At 63.8% G+C, this 15,929-nt stretch overlaps 2 protein-coding genes across 3 annotated transcripts in view; both read right to left on the bottom strand.

Moving 5' to 3' along the window:
* Positions 1 to 141: 141 nt before the first annotated feature.
* GRK2 (G protein-coupled receptor kinase 2) lies at positions 142 to 10,225 on the bottom strand. Of its 2 annotated transcripts, none has more exons than XM_037402912.1 (21): positions 10,023 to 10,225; positions 8,459 to 8,535; positions 7,672 to 7,745; positions 7,228 to 7,329; positions 6,863 to 6,937; positions 6,311 to 6,372; positions 5,950 to 6,001; positions 5,536 to 5,627; positions 5,009 to 5,108; positions 4,797 to 4,875; positions 4,516 to 4,646; positions 4,009 to 4,103; positions 3,822 to 3,929; positions 3,677 to 3,743; positions 2,938 to 3,038; positions 2,724 to 2,790; positions 2,546 to 2,641; positions 2,302 to 2,464; positions 2,063 to 2,199; positions 1,718 to 1,828; positions 142 to 1,262 (listed from the first exon to the last, which is right to left on the bottom strand). In XM_037402912.1, exons 1-21 carry the CDS (start codon positions 10,133 to 10,135, stop codon positions 1,101 to 1,103), a joined length of 2,064 nt encoding a protein of 687 aa, XP_037258809.1. In that variant the 5' UTR covers positions 10,136 to 10,225; the 3' UTR covers positions 142 to 1,100. The 2 variants fall into 2 exon arrangements, with proteins under 2 accessions (XP_037258809.1, XP_037258808.1); XM_037402911.1 differs by having other exon boundaries at positions 1,718 to 1,831; positions 10,023 to 10,153.
* A 2,058-nt stretch (positions 10,226 to 12,283) lies between these two features.
* Positions 12,284 to 15,929, bottom strand: part of KDM2A (lysine demethylase 2A) — a 51,823-nt gene continuing 48,177 nt past the window's right edge. Inside the window, 3 exon segments of the mRNA XM_037402548.1 lie at positions 12,284 to 14,897; positions 15,064 to 15,279; positions 15,472 to 15,630. Of these exon segments, the coding sequence (XP_037258445.1) occupies positions 14,716 to 14,897; positions 15,064 to 15,279; positions 15,472 to 15,630 (557 nt within the window). The 3' untranslated portion in view covers positions 12,284 to 14,715.

Raw genomic sequence — 15,929 nt, 5'->3', positions numbered from 1 at the left:
CTGCCCCCCCCCCCTCCCCGCAGGGCACAAGGGCAGCCCCCCGGGGGTGACAGGGCATGGGGCAGGGTGCCCCTAAACGGGTGCGGAGACACCTCTGCCACCCCCGAAATGAGGTGGAGTTGGATCTTGGGGTTTTTTTTCCCAGATTTTTATTATAAAAACTTTTTTTTTTTCCTCTTTTTCTCGCATTCTCACGTCTCTTCTCATTAAAATCTCATTCATCAGCGCCCCCGGCCCTACCTGGTGCCACCCCCTGCCCGCCCCAGCCCCTGGAGCGGATTGACCAGAGAGCAATATTTACAGATGCTGCCAGGGGGTGGGGGCCCTGGGGGCCACTGTCCCCATGTCCCCCAGCCGAGGATGGGCCCAGTGCCCCAGGAGGCTGATCTGGGGGGGGGGGGGCCCTCTCACCTGCTCCCTCCTCTTCAGCCAGCCCATGCCCCCCCAACCACGCACTGCCACCCCACAGCTTGGGGGCTGGCAGGGGGCTGGGGGGGGGTGTCACCCCACTTGCCCAGGGGGGATGGCAAGAGGGGCAGCAGCATGGCCAGGGGGCACAGGGGACCCACAGCACAATATTTACAGGGGCGCACTCACACACACACACCCACACACACCCCCCCTCAGGACTTGGCACCCACACGACAGGCACGGCCGAGCCGGGGCACACCAGCTGGCAGGGAGGTGGGCAAAGGCTACGGGTGAGGTGAGCTGGCCGGTTCCCTGCCCGGCCGGAGCGGGGCACCCACCTGCCCCATTTGGCACACACACCCATGGCGAAGCAGGCGGGCATGGAGGGGGGGCGCAGGGGCTGCCTTCATCTTAGCCGGAGAGTTGGTGGAGGACTGGGGGGATGCCAAGGAGAGGTGCTGAGCCACGCCATGCACCCAGCGCCAGCTCCGCGCCAGAGGCTGGGCTGGGACCACGCCAGCACAGCCGTGCCCCCTCCACGCCTGGCAGGCGAGATCAGCAACCGGGTGTCCTCCAACGCCCGGCCTGGGGACAACGAAAAGGAGCGGGGGCACGCGGGAACCCAACCCAATAAATTAGAGGCGGGGTGGGAAGGGGGGAGGAGGGCGCGCGGGCGTGTTGGCACGGGGTCAGAGCCCGTTGGCAGAGCGCTGGATGAACGGCACTTTGCTGAGCTCCACCACGGGCGAGCGGGGCTTGTTCTGCATGCGCGGCACCCGCTGCAGCAGCTGCTGGGCCTGGCGCTGGGCGTCCCGCAGCTCCTTCCGCCACTGCACCAGCTCGGGGTCACTCTGTGCAGGGCAGGGCACGCGTCAGGCTGGGGCTCCCCGGGGGGCCGGGGCAGGGTACAGGGTGGTCGGGGGCTCCCTGGGGTGCCAGCACTCTGGGGTTGCCCCAAGCTTTCAGTATTTGTGTTCCGCAATGGCTCGGAGGGCTAAACACACAGGGCTAGTGGCCAGCAAGAGGTGGCCAGCAACTGGCAGGAGGAGGTGGTTAGCGCTCAGCAGAGGGGATGACTAGCAACTAGCAGGAGATGGCTAGCACTCAGCAGAGGGGATGACTAGCAACTAGCAGGAGATGGCTAGCACCTAGCAGGGTTTGGTTAGTGCCCAGTGGGAGCAACTGGCACCCAGGGAAGGCGGCCGGTGATGGGCTAGTGCCTGGCAAGGGTGGCTGCTGACCCCAGGGGGTGGCTAGCTCCCAGCCAGGGTGGCCAGCCCCAGCAGGTGACCCAGGGCACACTCACATCACACTGCAGCACGAACTGCTTGCCACCGCGGATGCGGAGCAGGATGCACTTGCGCTCCTTCACCTGCGTCTCCTCCACTGAGTCGATCTCCTCCATGGTGAGCAGGGACTGCTGGGGGGACAGGCTCAGCCCAGCCCCTGCCCCCAGTGCCTCACCGCGGTCCCCCCAAGACCCCCACCCCCCTCGCAGTGCCATGCCTGCTTGTACACATCCCTCACCCCCTGTGCCCTGCACACCCTGATGTCCACCAGTGCCAAGGTGTGCCCGTGGAGTAACCCCCGTGCCCCCAACTTGCCCCACGCTGCCTTGTGCCCCTGCCGACTTGCCCCGTGCCCGCCTTACCGGCGACTCGCCCTCCCCGCGCCACTCCAGGCGGTTGGGGAAGAGGTAGAAGTAGCGGCGCTGCCACTGTGTCAGGAAGGGGTTGCCCAGCTTGGCCATGTACCCGTGCATGATGCAGTCCTTGCCCATGGCGTACTCTGTGCCCGCCGCGCCGAGGAAAGTCAGGGTCAGCCCGTGGCACGGTTGGGGGGGGCTGTCAGGGGGGAGGGCAGGACCTGGGGGGCATCAAGCCCACTCACCCTCCTCATGGCCCAGCTGCTTGTTCTTGGCCTTCTTGCGAGCTTCCAGCTTGTCGGTGTCAGCGTTGACGGCTTCGAAGACAGTCTCCGTCACCTCCTGCTGCCACCGCTCCGAGATGGTGAGTGGGAAGTTGCGGTACAGCTCCTGGTCGCTCTCCAGCAGCTGGCGGGCAGGGAGGCATCGCTGGGTCAGGGGGCACCTGCCACCGCAGCCCCCCCACGCTCAGCCCCTCTGCCCTGGTACCTTGATGCCCTTCGTGTCCTCCTCATCAAAGGAGCCGATGTCAAAGGCGTCAGCCGCATTCACCTCACCGCGGGGTGGGATCAGGGGCGGTGGGTACTGCAGGCAGGAAAGGGGTTTCAGAGGGGTGGCTGCCCGTGCCCCCATACGCCTTCCTGCACCCAGGCGTGGTGCCCCTCACCTTCTGCAGGAAAACCATCTGCCAGTCCAGACCCTTGAAGAAGGGCTCCTCCTTCACCTCCTGAGCCCTGGGGAGTGCGAGGGGGTGAGCACTGCTGGCTCCCGGCTGCAGCCCTGGGGCCAGGGTGCTGTGCCAGCACACCCTCTGTCCTTGCCTGCCTTCTGCCTAAGCCCTGGCCACCGCTCCGGTGCCCACTGTGCCCGCCGGGACTCACCCGTGCCCCATGCAGCCCAGCCGCCGGTTAACGTCTCGCTGCAGCAGCCCCTCGAGGAGGGAGCGCAACTCGGGGGAGAAGGAGTCTGGCAGCTCGATGGCCTGCAAGAGAGGGCAGGGTCGCTCACACCGTAAGCACACGTGTGCAAGGGGACAGGTGTGCACAGATACGCAGAGGTGTGCACACACAGAGCCCTGCACGTGCACAGGATACACACTGACACACACCGGGTGACGCGCACACACTTACACGTGCCTGTGCACCAGAGCGTACTCAGCAACGCACACATACGCGTGTGCATGTGCATATCCAGCCCCGTGCAAGCACATACAGGTGGATGTGCGAGTGCACACACCAGGCACACGAGTGCACAGCGGCTCACACATGTGAACAGCACACAGGCGTCTGCACGGACTGCAGACACTGCACACACCGCTGGGCACAACCCACCCGTGAGTGTGTGTGGACACAAACATGCCCATGTGCAGACATCCACTTGCACATGTCATTCTGCACACACATGTGCATACACATGTAGAGATGGTCACGAACACATACTCCGGGCACTGCTCCCCTTCAGGGACGAGGTACCCCTGCCCCCAAACACCCTCCATGTGCCCCCCAGGCCTCTGCCAGCACACGGTGGGGGGCACAGCAGCACAGGGGTGCTCGCGCCCAATCCACACCTGCCTCAGCCCTCCCTGGCACACAGGGCAAAGCCCAGGGTATCCCAGCTCACCATGGTGAGGGTCATACGGTCGATCTCATGCTTGTCCTTCGTCTTGTGCTGCCGAAAGGGGCTGTGCCTGCAGCCACGAGGGGAGAGGGAAAGTCAGCAGTGCCCACCCATGCCCACCTGTGCCCACCCGTGCCCACACACTCACCCCCGGAGCAGCTTGAACAGCATGCAGCCCAGTGAGAACCAGTCAGCGCTGCTGTCGTACGCCACTCCTTTCTGCAGCACCTCTGGAGCCATGTACCCATGGGTGCCCCTGCGGGGGCAGAGAGCAGGGTCAGGGGCTGTGCTGGGCAGGCGGGCAGGGCAGGCAGGGGGGCAGGGGGCACACTCACACACTGGCATGGGGCTTCTTCTTGGAGAAGTCACAGGCCAGGCCCAGGTCTGAGATGCGGACGTGCCCAAACTCATCCAGGAGGATGTTTGCCGGCTGCCAAGACACCGTGCCACTCCTGAGCCCAAGCGCTGCCCACAGGCATGGCAGAGGCGGGGGGGGGGGGGGCAGCGAGGTTGGGGTGCCCACATGGGTCTGGGATTTGGGGGTGTCCACAGGACTGAGGTGCCTGATGCACCAGGAAGCACCAGTGGAGTCTGCAAGCGCCCTGCAAGGCCTCAGGATGCCCGCAGCACCCCAAGAGTGCCCATGGAGTCGGGGGGGGGTGTCCTGCAGGATTGGGGTTCGGGGAGTGCCCATGGCGTCTGAGGGCTCCTGAAGGGTCTGTGTATGCCCAGAGTCCAGGAGACACAGTTCTAGAGGGCCCAGGGATGCCAACAGGGCCTCTAGACACCTGCAGGGTCTGAGGGTGCCCGCAGTGTTTGTGGGGTGCCATGGGGTCAGTCACCTTGAGGTCACGGTACACCACAAAGCGGCTGTGCATGTGCTCCAGGCCCAGGATGATCTCAGCCGCGTAGAACCTCATCTCTGCCTCCGAGAAGACACCGTGCTGGGACAGGTGATAATGCAGGTCTCCCCCTGTGATGGCAGGGACCAGCTGTCACCCTGGCACTGCCCTCTGTGCCCCAGACTGTGTGGGCAGGGGTCTCCGAGCCTGTGGCTCAGGCCAGCTGCAGCCCTGGTGCTGAGGGCCGGCTGCGGGGGTCCCTCAGGACTGGGGCCTCTCACCGTTCATGAGGTCGAGGATGAAGCTGAGCTTGTCGGGCGTGTGGAAGGCATAGGACATGCACACGATGAATGGGCAGTCCTGGCAGGAGAGATGGGGTCACGCGGTGCCGGTGGTGCCCCGGGGGCACTCTCCCTCACCATCCCTCTGCCCTCGCTTGTGCCACAGCCTGTAACCAGGGTGCCAGCCCTGCCCAGTGCCCGCGTGCCCTCACCCCAGTGCTGACGAGGGACAGCATGATGCGCTCGTTGAGGGCCAGGGTCTCACCCTGCTTCATCTTGATGCGTTTCTTGTCCAAACACTTCATGGCATACCTGGGGGCAAAGAGTTCCTGCAAGGTCCTGCTGCTGCCTGCGGCTTCAGTGCCACAGCCAGCATATGCCCACGGCCACGGTGCCACGACCCTCCTGGGCCACTACCATCTCACCACAGCCCTGCCACCCGCAGCCCCGCCACTGCGTCCCTCCAGCACCAGCACCCACGGCCACATCACTGCATCCAGCTACCACCCACGGCCATGACGTCCCTGTATCCCCCCCTTCCCAAAACCTGTAGCCATGGCAATACTTCCACAACCCCCTAACATCTGTTGTTATGGCAACACCACTGCAGATGCCCTCGGGACCACCACCACAGCCCCAACGTGTGTGTCTCTCTCCCTGTGTGTGTGACTCTCCCTCTGTGTGTGTGTCCCCGCAGGCAGATCCCTCTGGACCCCCACAACGGGGCTTCCCCCATTACATTTTGCCCGTATCTGCTTTCCGGCAGCCGTAGACCTCCCCAAAACCACCACGGCCGATGATTCGGTGAACACTGAAGTCGTTCATGGTGAGCTGGAGGGGGCGAGAAGGAGGCGGGGGTGAGCCTGGACACCTGGGTCTTGCAGCACCTGCCCTGCACCAAGAGCAGCAGGGTCCCACACCCTGCCTCAGTTTCCCCGGGTGAGGAACATGGAGGCTGCTCCACATGTCCCCACAAGTGTGGGCAGGTGTGGGAGAGCCACCTGTGAGTGAGTGAAAGCCTGGGAGGGGTGTGAGGACACCCAAACCAGCCCTAGTGAACCCCAGGACAGCAGCCTTGTCACTGTGCCCACGTCTGTCCCCCCATCCCTGGACGTGCCCAGAGGTGCCCCGAGGCGCAGGGGTCCCTGCTCACATGGATGTTCAGCTCCACGTTCTTCCACTGGCAGAACCGTGTGAACTTGTCACTGTAATGAAGCACAGAGAGGGCAAGAGTGGAGCCCCTGGAGGAACACCCCTCCAAGACCCATCTTGGGGCAGAAGGACCCCTTGGACTTGTCTGGAGACAGGCAGCACCCCCTGGGACCCCTGTCTGGGAACAGAGACCCCGGGCCAGACCTGGGAATGAGAAGAGTCCCCTGAGTCCCTGGTCTGGGGACAGGCACCCCTGGAGCTCCTATCTAAGAAGGGACTCCTGGCCCCTCTCTGCACCAGGAGACCTTGGTCCCCAGTGGGATGAGACACCCCAATCTGCACGGGACTTTCCCCCATCTCACCTCTCGATGAATTTCTGGAAGATACCCCCACGCAGGTTCTGGCAGATCTCCTCAATGTAGGGCTGTGAAGGACACAGGGCTCAGCGCTGGGTCCCCAGTGCCATCCAGGTCACCCGTACCCCTCAGGTCCCATCATTATGTGAGGTCTCCACCCCTGGGATGCCATTGCCACCCTGCCACTGCCAGGCCTGGGGGATGGTTCTGCCACCCAGGGTCACCCGAGTCTCTGGAGACCACAATGTCACCACTGCTGGGGACCCTGCTGTCACCCCGTGTCACCTCTACATCCAAGGTTCCAATTACCACCCTCTGAGGAGCCCCTCTGTTACCTCCAGCCCCCAGACTCCTGACTACCACCCCACGGGGACCACCAGCAATCCCACTCACTCCCAACCTGCCAGGGATCCCCTCACCGTCCCTTGGGGTGCCCATACCTTCGGGGACCCTCCACTATCTCTAGAGGCCCCTGTCACCACCAGCGCCCTGTAAGGATTAACCCTCCGAGCACCAGAGGTGGCAGGGAGCCCCCTCTCTGTCCCGGGTGATGCCCACCTGGAAGAGGTCTGGGGGCACCTGCTTCTTGCTCAGGCGGCTTTGGACATGCTCCGTGGCACTCTTGGAGAAGGGCTGTGAGGACAGACAGGACAAGGTCACCCTGGGCAGAAGGGGCAGGGGCACAGGGGCAAGGCAGGGCTGCTGCACAAGTGGGGGAACTCATGGAGGAACCCCCATCCACAGGGCTGGGTCTGTGGCTCCCCGAGCAGAGTCAATGATGGTTTTGGAGGTCCCTCTGAAGACACTGGGTACCAGGCCTGCTGGGCACACTGGGTACATCCCTCCTGCCTGCTCTGGGGACCCCACCCGGTACCTCACCCCACTGTAGCGCTGGCTCAGCACCTGCACAGCACAGCACTCACGTGGGAGCAGGCCAGCAGCTCCTTCATGATGTAATGGTCAAAGATATGGCGGCTCCGGGCAGTTCGCTCCTCCTCCGAGTCCAGCTTCTCATACTTCTTGATCTGGCAAACGCAGAGCTCCCATGGCACAGGGCACACCGCCCCCAGGCCTGTGCCACCATGGGGCACAGCCTTCACCCCACACAGGGTGGGCACAGCCCCTGGGACCTGGTACACTGGGAACCACTGCCCCAGCCCCTCTGGGTACCACGTCCCACGGGCACCCCATGTTTATCACGTCCCCTGGGTAACCAGGGCATCACCTCCTGGCCTCCTGGGCACCATCTCCCTTGGGTACTCTGCATGCTCTTGGTACCACGTCTGTGGGCCCTGTAGGTACCAAATCCCACCCTCACCTCTCCTCATGAACACGGGGTTGCATCCAGATGGGTCTCCCTGTCTCACCTCCTCATAAAACTCCATCAGGGGTTTGGCCTCCTCTGCCTGGTTAAAGGCGAAGTCACGGAACAGCAGGTACCCTGGTAGGGACAGAACCAGAGCATGAGAGATGCCTGCCCTGGAGTGGCTGCACGAGCCCCATAGCCCAGGCCAACGGGGTACAGGGGTGTCCCCTGGGCCTGCCTGTCCCCACAGCCACTCCCATGCAGGCCTGTGGAAGGGGAAGTGCCAAGCAGGGGACTGGGCAGGGTTTGGCAGGGTGACGCAGTGAGGCACGGCCACTGGCTGACACAGGGAGCAGCAAGTGCAGTGCTACAGGGCACTGCGGGGCAGGGGTACGGTGGGGTGGCGAGGAGGTTGATGCAGTGGGGGAGCAATGGGGCGGGGGCACAGGCGGGCACCACAGAGCAGGCTGCTGTGGGGCGGACGTGCCTGGAAACCGCCAGAGCCGGTGGGAGGAAGTGAGAGGCGCTTCCTGCCCCGGACGGTTAGTGCTGGTGCTGGGGGAAGTGACGGGGCAGGGGACGTGGGGTGGGGAGCGTGGCGCAGGGGGTTGTGTCACGCAGCCCCCAGGCGCCTCTGCCCAGCCGGGCCCCGCAGCCCCCTTGCTTCCCTCAGGCCATGCCAGGGGCAGAGGGGAACGGCCACGGCCACTACCTCTGTCACGGCTGCCACCAACCCAGCTCACCGCCACTTGCCCAGGCGCACAGCCAGCCACGTTTGTGGGTGCTCATCCATGTGCCCTCCCCTGCGCCCCACCCTGTCCCCTGCAGCCCCTGTGCCTCCAGCTCACCGATCTTCTGCGTGAAGATCTTGTCGAACGTCACCTCTCCCCGGTCCTCCAGGTATTTCTGCATGACGCTGCGGATGCTGGGGAGACACTGGAGGGGCTCAGCGCCCTGCCTGTCCTGTGCCCCCACAGCAGACCTCTGCTCCCGACAATCCCACAGCCCCCCGTGCCTACCCTGTACCTGCACACACCTCCTGTGTCCCCAGGCCACCCCAAGCCCTGTTGGCAGGCTCCCTCCCCTCTTATGTGTGTGTGTCCCCAAAGTGTGACACGTTGCTGGGCCCCAGTAAGGGTCAGGCACAGGGTGCCCCACACGCTGGGGTCCAAGAGAGGCTGGGGAGGAGGGTACCCCAAAAAAGCCTCCCTGGTGCCTGACAGCAAAGGCGCAGGAGGACAGTGGGAGCGGGGCTGCATGCCAGGGTCCCCTCCTGCTCCCCAGGGAGGAGCGGGGCAGCGTGTGCCGAGAGCGTGGGGGGCAGGCACGGGCCAGGCTGTGCTGCGGGTGTTGTGTCAGGCTGCGGCACAGGGTGCTGGGTGCTGTGCCATCTGCCACTGCACCCTGCGCATGGCATGCCGTGCTGCTGCATGGCGTGTTGTGCCGCGCTCGCTGTGCCGCTGTGTGGGGCCAGCTGTGTGTATGTGTGTGTGCGCGCAGGCCTGCGCAGGCTGGGTGTGCAAAGGGAAGTTGTGAAGCGGGTTGCGTGGGCAGCAGGGGGTGCGCACATGAAGGTGACACAAGTGCAGGGGTGGCGTGTGCAGCGGGGAGCACCACAGCTCTGCGTGTGTGTGTGCGTGCACAGGGAGGGGTAAGGTCCTGCGCGTGCTAGCTGAGCCCCTGCGTGTGTGTGTTGCTACACACCGCCTGTGCATGTGCAAGCACACAGGTGTGTGCACGCAGCCCCCTCAGCGCTCTGCACGTGTGTATACGTTTGTGTGTACACACACACGGCTGCAGGAGGGCACAGGCGCAGATGCAGGCGTGCCTGGCAAGGGAGGTGTGTGCTGCTGGGAGGGTGTGTGGGTGTGCACAGTGGGCATGCACAGCTGGGTGTGAGCGTGTGTCTGTGTGTCTGCGTGCATAGATGTGCCAGGCAGGGTGTGTGTGTCCATGTGCATGCATGTGCCAGGTTGGGGGTATGTGCGTGTGTGTGTCTGCGTGCATGTGCCGGGCAGGGTGTATGTCCATGCGTCTGTGTGTGTGCATGTGCCAGGCAGAGTGTGTGTGTGTGTATGCATCAATGTGTGTGCATGCATTTGCCAAGCAGGATGCATGTGCATGTGTCCATGCGTGTGCATGTGCCAGGCAGGGTGTGTGTGCATGCATGTGCCAGGCAGGATGCATGTGCCCATACGCGTGCCGGGCAGGGTGTCTGTGCATATATGTACATATGTGTGCACGCGTGTGCCGGGCAGGGTGTGTCCGTGCGTGTGCCGGGCAGGTGTGTGCGGGCGGGGGGCCGGTGCACGCCCTATGTGCACATGTGTGCAGGGTGCGGGGCCAGGCCGGGGGACCGGGGGCCGGGGGCGCCGGGGGCAGGGCAGGGCCCGGCCGGCCGCGGGGCCTCACCTGGGCTCGGGCAGGAGGATCCTCTTGCTGGCACGGGCGGCGGGAGCGGCGCGGCTCTTCTCCATGGCCATCAGGTAGCTCACGTCCGCCAGCACCGCCTCCAGGTCCGCCATCTTGCACCGCGCCGCCGGCCCCGCCGGCCCCACCGCCGCCGGCCCGGACCCGGACGGACCCGGAACCGGAACCGGGAGGCGGAACCGGAACCGGGGGCGGCCGCTCCCCCACCACCTCCACCACCCCGACCCCCACCACCCCCACCACCCCCCGCCCCGGAATGGCCCCGGGACGGCCCCGGCCCGGCGCGGGGAGGACGTAGGCGGCGGGGCGGCCTCAGCGGCCGGGGGCCATGGCGGGCGGGGCGGCCGGGGCAGCGCGTGCCCCTGCGCGTGCCCGAGCGTGACGGGCGGCGCTGCCGGCCCGGGGCTGGGCGGGGCCGTCCTTCGCTCCGCCCACGGGGCGGGGCCGTGCCAGCTTCAGCGAGCGGGCGCGTGTGGTGTGTGACCCTGTGTGGCTGTGACACCGTGTGCGTGTGACAGCGAGCGCGTGACACTGTGCGTGTGCATGTCACTGTGTGTGCGCGTGCCAGCGTGTGTGTCTGTGACACTGTGTGTGGGACTCGGTGGCCGTGACAGTGTGTGGCACCACGCATGTGTGGTACTCTGCGTGTCTGGCACCATGTGTGTATGACACCGCGTGTTTGTGGCTCCATGGGTGTGTGCCACTAGATGTGCCACCGTGTGTGTGACCCAGCAGGTGTGCCCGCACACGTGACAGCGCTCCCCATGTCACACCATGCGTGTCAGCCACCAGCTGCAATGGTGCATGACAGCACGTGTGGCACTGCACCCGAGTGCACCCGCGTGTGACAGCGGGTGTGATGCCGTGTGACCCCAGAGGTGTGTCACCCCACACACCCTGTGCCAGGATCCCCCACCTCGGGCTGCGGCACAGGGAGAGGGGCCAGGTCCCTCCGTGGGATGTCACCAGGGGGGACCCCTGCAGCGGGGTGTCCCCATGTCCCCTGGCCGGGGCAGGGAGCAGCGGCATGGTGGCTGGGCCCCCTCGCTCTGGAGGGATGAGGCTGCTATAAATGGAGCCTGAAACCACTGGGTGATGGTGGCGGCCACCCCGCTCCAGGGGGCTGCCTGTCCCTGGGGGCAGGGGACAGGTGGCATATGGGGGTGATGACCCTGACTCTGTGCCTGGTGCCTCCGTGCGTGGCGCGTTGTGGTGGTGGCTGTGGCTTCAGCCACCCGTGGAGGAGATTGTTCAACGGCCCGCGGGGGGCTGGTTCTGCTGCTCTTCTACAGCCCCAACTGCCACGGGGACCCCCGGCCCTGCCATCCCTGCGGAGGCGACAGCAAACGGCACCTCGGTGGCCCTGTGGGCCCAGAGCCAGCCCTGGGCCAGCGCAGCGGGTCTGCCCTGGCGGCCTCCCAGCCCTTAAACCCAGCCTGGGAGAGGGATAAATCCCTGCGGAAAGGTCCTTGGTGCGTCCCTGTGGGTTTGACCCCAGCCATGGCACAGCTGGGGAGACCAAGCTTGTCCCAAGGGGCATGGGGGGGGCTGGCCCTGGCTGCGGGGGAAGATGCCTGCACCCCCTGCCTGCACCCCCTGCCTGCGCACCCTGCCTGCGCTCCCTGCCTGCTCTGGTCAGGCAGGTTGCAGATGGGACACAGCTGGGGAGTGGGAGACTAAGACAGGGTGCGGGCAGGGGCAGCCCAGCAATCCGCTGGGAAAGACCAGTTTTCCCCAAGGGAGACAGAGGATGGGCAGCAGCCTCAGGTTGCCCCAGGGGACCGGTGGCCCCCACTTACCTGTGGGGCAGGTGACGAGACAGGGGGGTGGCTGCCACTTCCAGCCCCCTGGAGGTGATGGGGACACAGGGACAGCTACCACCTCCAGCCCCCTAGAGACGTCTGGGACATGGGGACAGCTGCCACGGCCAGCCCCCTGAAGTCGCCGGGGACATGGGGATAGCTGCCACGGCCACCCCAGGCTCCTCTCCATCAGCGTGGGGGGCGGAAGAAGCCCCCAGTGCTGGGTAGCGGGGGGGCCAGGGCCTCCCAGCCTCGTCCCCTCCGCTTCCCTCGTGGACAAACAATGGGCAGAGCCGAGACGCAGGGTTTTGTTTTTTCTTTAAATTTTTTTATTCCAAAAATCCACCCCCAAGAAACAAAATATTTCCCTTCAGAGGCTGGTATCTTCCCTCCCCCCGCAACATCTCTCCCATCCCTGTGGTAATATGTTATGAGCAAAGATCCTCTCTAAAACCAGTATCGGAGAATGCTTAGAAAAAGGAAAAAACAAATCAAACCAAACAAAAAGAAAAAAAACCAAAACAAAAATAAACAAAAAACCAAACAAACCAAAACTGAAACAAAAAAAAAATTTGCCAGCTAGCTCCCCTCCCTCTGCCCCCAGCCAAGAGACCCCCAACCCAAACCATACCGACTGAGAGAGCGTAAGACTTGGTTTGCTTTTACCCTTAATGCTTACATTTAATTTTAAAGCACAAACATCAGAGATGGACTCTAAATCGCCAACAAAAAAATATATATTTACAATATTTCTCCGAGGGGGCGGGGGTAAGGGGGGGGGAGGTAAAGGGGGGGGGATTGAAACAAAACAAAAACACAACCAAACCCTTAAACAATAGTGACTTTTCTTGCAGGAGTTGTCTTTAGGGAGCAGTCTGGGTTGCTTTTAAATCACTAAGTGATTTTATATATAGAATTCTCCTTTTTTTCTTCCTTGTGGATTTTCACCCCCTGCCCGTGGATGGGGGCCGGGGTGGCCGGTGGTCACATGCCCGAGTCTCTGTGGCTGGGGGGGGAGGGGGGGCACACATACCCTGGGGGGGGGGTCAGTGGCTCCCAGCTCAGCCGCTCCCCAACCCACCCCAAGGAAGGGTCGGCTGCTGCCCCTCGACACGGTGGTGGAGGGAGCCCCGCGCCCCCAGCCCTGTCCGAGCTCTACCCCAGCTTTCTTTCTTGTTGCAAAACTCAAAAATCAATCCAAAGGAAAAAGAAAAGCTTCGATTCTTCCGACGTCTGTCCTGGGAGCCACCGCCACGAGCGGCTAAGGCAGCAGGCCCCCAGCACCCAGCACGGCCGCTCGCCCAAGGTGTTTCTGCTCAAAGCCCTCCAGCCCCACCGCCACCACTGCCCCTGGCACTGTGCCATGTCCCCTCGCAGCCCCCTGCGGCAGCCAGCGAGCAGAGGACGTGCCCCCAGCCCCGCACAGAAGGCTGGGTGGCCGCCTCTCCTCCCTTATTGCTTCTGAAGCAGCGGGGTGGCACGGGAGCCCCCCTGCCCCTTGGCCGTCCTCTCCGGGGCTGGGGACCGGTGGCACGGGTGGGCCCGTTTGTGCTATCTGTAGGCGCTGCCGGGGGGAGAGCGGTGTCCTGACATTGGGGGGAAAGATGGGGAGCGTCCAGTCACAGGCAGGACAGGGAGGGAAAATAAAATAGTGACCCAAAAGAAGATTCCAACCTTTTTTCCTTTTTTTTTGTTGTTGTTTTTTTGTTTGTTTGTTTGTTTTTTAAAGTGCAAAAAGCTCTCTGCTGCCCTAGAGAGAGGTTCTTTGGACCGACCATTCATTGCAAAGGAAAAACGGCAGCTAAAAGGGGGTGGGGGAAGGAGAGGACAATGCAGTGGGGCGTTCGTGCCAGTTCGGTCCCAGGCCACAGCACCCTGGGCAGACAGAGCAGCCTTCGCCCCTCCGGCCGCAGCGGCCCTAGAGTGCTTCGTGGTGCTGGGCCACGCGCAGGGAGCTGGGGAGGAAGAGGAGGCAGCTCCTGTCCCCCCACGTGCTCACTCACCCCTGGCTGATGCTTTCCGAGTCCTCCCTGAGCTCTGATGTACCTGCGGTTTCTCCCCTTGCTCCCAGCTGGCCCCAGCCGTCACCTCTGTGCAGGGCTGCATGGGGACAGACGGTGCTGCAGGAAGGCTGGCGCTGGCCCGCCGTGGAAGCGTGTCATCCCCCAGCCTCACCCCCCCGGGCAGGGGGACAGTGGGCTGCAAAGTGCCTGCTCCCAGCCAGCCTGTGTCAGCCCTGCGGCCGGAGACCCCGCCACAGCCTGCCTGCGGGGCTCCTGCCCTCGACACCCGAAGAGCCACCCGGCCGCGCGAGGGTGGTGGGAGGAGGGGGGGTTCCATCGCAGCCCCTGCAGCTGGGCGAGGGAAACTGTGAGGGGGCTGAGAGCGCAGGGCAAGCGACGAGCTGGTGGTGGCACGGAGGGGTATGTTTTGTTCCAGCTCTGCTCCCGCTTCCTTGGAGAGACCCTGCCCCTCAAGCTTTGTGCTAACGGGGAAGTGACAAGTGTTTCAAGGCAAGGAGATGATGGGGAGGAGGGGAAAAGCCGGGGGAAGAGGGTGCCCCATTTCTCTGCACAGAGATCTCTATTACAACCTCCGCCTTGGGAGCAGCCAGCCTTCGGGCTGAGGCTCCCTGCCATTTGCCCATTCCTCCTCTGGTACTGGCCAGCCTGGCGGGATGTCTTCATCAGCAGAAGTCCCGGGGGAGGAGGAGGAAGGACGGTGGAGCGAGGCCAGCAGCGGCCCTGCCTGCCGAGTCAGGTGGGAGGCAGTGGCAGGACATGGAGGGCAAGGTGGGGATGTGGAGGAGCGGCTCTCCGAGAGGGGTGGGATGGGCTCTTTTCCTTCTCCTCAGTCTGCCCCAGGGAGGGTCTCTAGCTGATTTTTTGGATCAGCTTCTCATCGGACAGGCAGTAGAGGCTGTTGATGGACAGGTCCGAGATGAAGTGCTCACAGGCTTTGCGGGTGATCTGTTTGCAACCTCGCAGGTCAATTAGAGTGACGTTGGAGATGCGGCGCAGGTACAGCAAGGCCTGGTCTGTCAGCTTATTGCAGCCTGCAGGGAGAAGAGAGGCAGAGTGAGCTGCAGCTCCTTTGCAAAGCCAGCACCGAGCTCCCGTGTCAGGCTGGGAGCAGGTAGCTGCTTTACGACAGCAAGTCCAGCCCGGCCCCCCCCTCCCTGGCCCAGGAGGGCCCTGGGTCACCCAGGGCAGCACACCCACCTGCCATGTTGAGCTCGGTGAGGGAGTTGCGTGTGGAAGAGCCCACGGCCGTGAGGAGGTTGGCCGACTGGTCCGTAAGGTGGTTGCAGTGGCTGAGGTCGAGGCGGGAGAGCAGGGGCATATGGCGGATGATCAGCCGCAGCGTGGCGTCGGTGATGTCCAGGCCAGCGAGCCGGAAATCAATCATGTTGCGGAGTTTGCTGCGATTGTCCTGACCTGCAAAAGGAAAAAGGAGAAGCTGAACATGGACTATCTGCCTTGCTGCACTGGGGCATTCCAGATCCAGCATCACCTCCCTGCTCTGTGCCCAGCCCGCCATCCTCCTCCAGCTTCCCACAACCCATGGGGACCCTTCTCAGTCACCAGTGCCCCCAGCCTTGTCCCACCACAGCCTGGGCAACAGCTTACTGGGTTTGTCTGTTGGAGGCGTGAGCAAGTCCCGGATCTGAGGGTCCTTGATTCCTACTGCCCACCGAAGATCGAGGGTCCTGAGAAGGGGGCAGCTGGAGGTACTGAGAGCACAGACCGCAGACCAGGAACAGCCCGCTAGGATGAGGTCTTTCAGGCCTGCCAGAAAGGGAAAGAGGCAACAGGTCAGACAGGCTGGGTCAGCTCCGAGGTGTCCCGGATCTCAATCCTCTTTCTCCAGGCAGGTAAGGAAGCAGCACCCCTCCCTGCCGGGGGTGGGATGGGGAGCGGGGCTCGCTGAAGGAGAGGTTGGAAACACAGCGGTAGGAAGCCACATCGGCTGCCTGCTGGGTGACGGGATCCAGGCACCCAGGAGCTTTCGAGCTGGTGGGTACCAGGATGCAGAGCCTGTCTCTCGCTGCACTCCAGCCACCAGGAAGCCTCAGGGACAGGCTGGT

This window comes from Falco rusticolus, chromosome 10 (genome assembly GCF_015220075.1).
Source record: "Falco rusticolus isolate bFalRus1 chromosome 10, bFalRus1.pri, whole genome shotgun sequence".
NCBI classification, from domain to species: domain Eukaryota; kingdom Metazoa; phylum Chordata; class Aves; order Falconiformes; family Falconidae; genus Falco; species Falco rusticolus.
This window is presented reverse-complemented; position numbering and strand designations above follow the sequence as displayed.